General features: G+C 58.6%; 1 protein-coding gene across 1 annotated transcript in view; it reads right to left on the minus strand.

Annotated features, from left to right (window-relative positions):
* Window positions 1–457, minus strand: part of GRIN2C (glutamate ionotropic receptor NMDA type subunit 2C) — a 35,965-nt gene that overhangs the window by 1,299 nt on the left and 34,209 nt on the right. Inside the window, 2 exon segments of the mRNA XM_025197425.1 lie at window positions 1–453; window positions 456–457. The exon segment at window positions 1–453 is cut by the window's left edge and continues 3 nt beyond it; the exon segment at window positions 456–457 is cut by the window's right edge and continues 601 nt beyond it. Of these exon segments, the coding sequence (XP_025053210.1) occupies window positions 1–453; window positions 456–457 (455 nt within the window).

Below are 457 nucleotides of genomic sequence, written 5' to 3' on the forward strand. Positions count from 1 at the left end.
CTGCTTCAGAGTGGCTCTGGGAAAGAGGTCCGGCATGTCGCCTCGCACGGATGATTTGCCATCGTGCCTCCGCAGGCCCAGGGAATGGCGTTTCTCGTTCTGCTCCCAGGCAGAACGCAACAAGCTAGCTCTCCGGCCCAGCTTCTCCTTCCTCAGCAAAGGGAGATCTGCTGCTTCTGACTCTTTGCACGCTGGTGCTAAAGGTCTGCAAGTCCTATCTGCTTTTGGGAAGGGGTCATGGGTGCAAGAGGAAGGCAAGAAAGGGCTTTCCACGCCTTTCCTCTTCTCGGAAAGCAGCCTTGCAAAGGGGGTTGCTTCCCTGTGTCTGTCTTCCCTGTACCCCAGGGGAATGTTCTGGGGGAGGGTCTCCTTCCCGGCCCCCCTGACCCCTGAGCGCTTGTGCTCTTTGTAGATGTCTGGTGGAGGAAGCTCCCTTGGAGGCTTCCGTGGTGAGCGC

The sequence above is a fragment of the Alligator sinensis genome, unplaced genomic scaffold, assembly GCF_000455745.1.
Source record: "Alligator sinensis unplaced genomic scaffold, ASM45574v1 scaffold400_1, whole genome shotgun sequence".
Lineage (NCBI taxonomy): Eukaryota > Metazoa > Chordata > Crocodylia > Alligatoridae > Alligator > Alligator sinensis.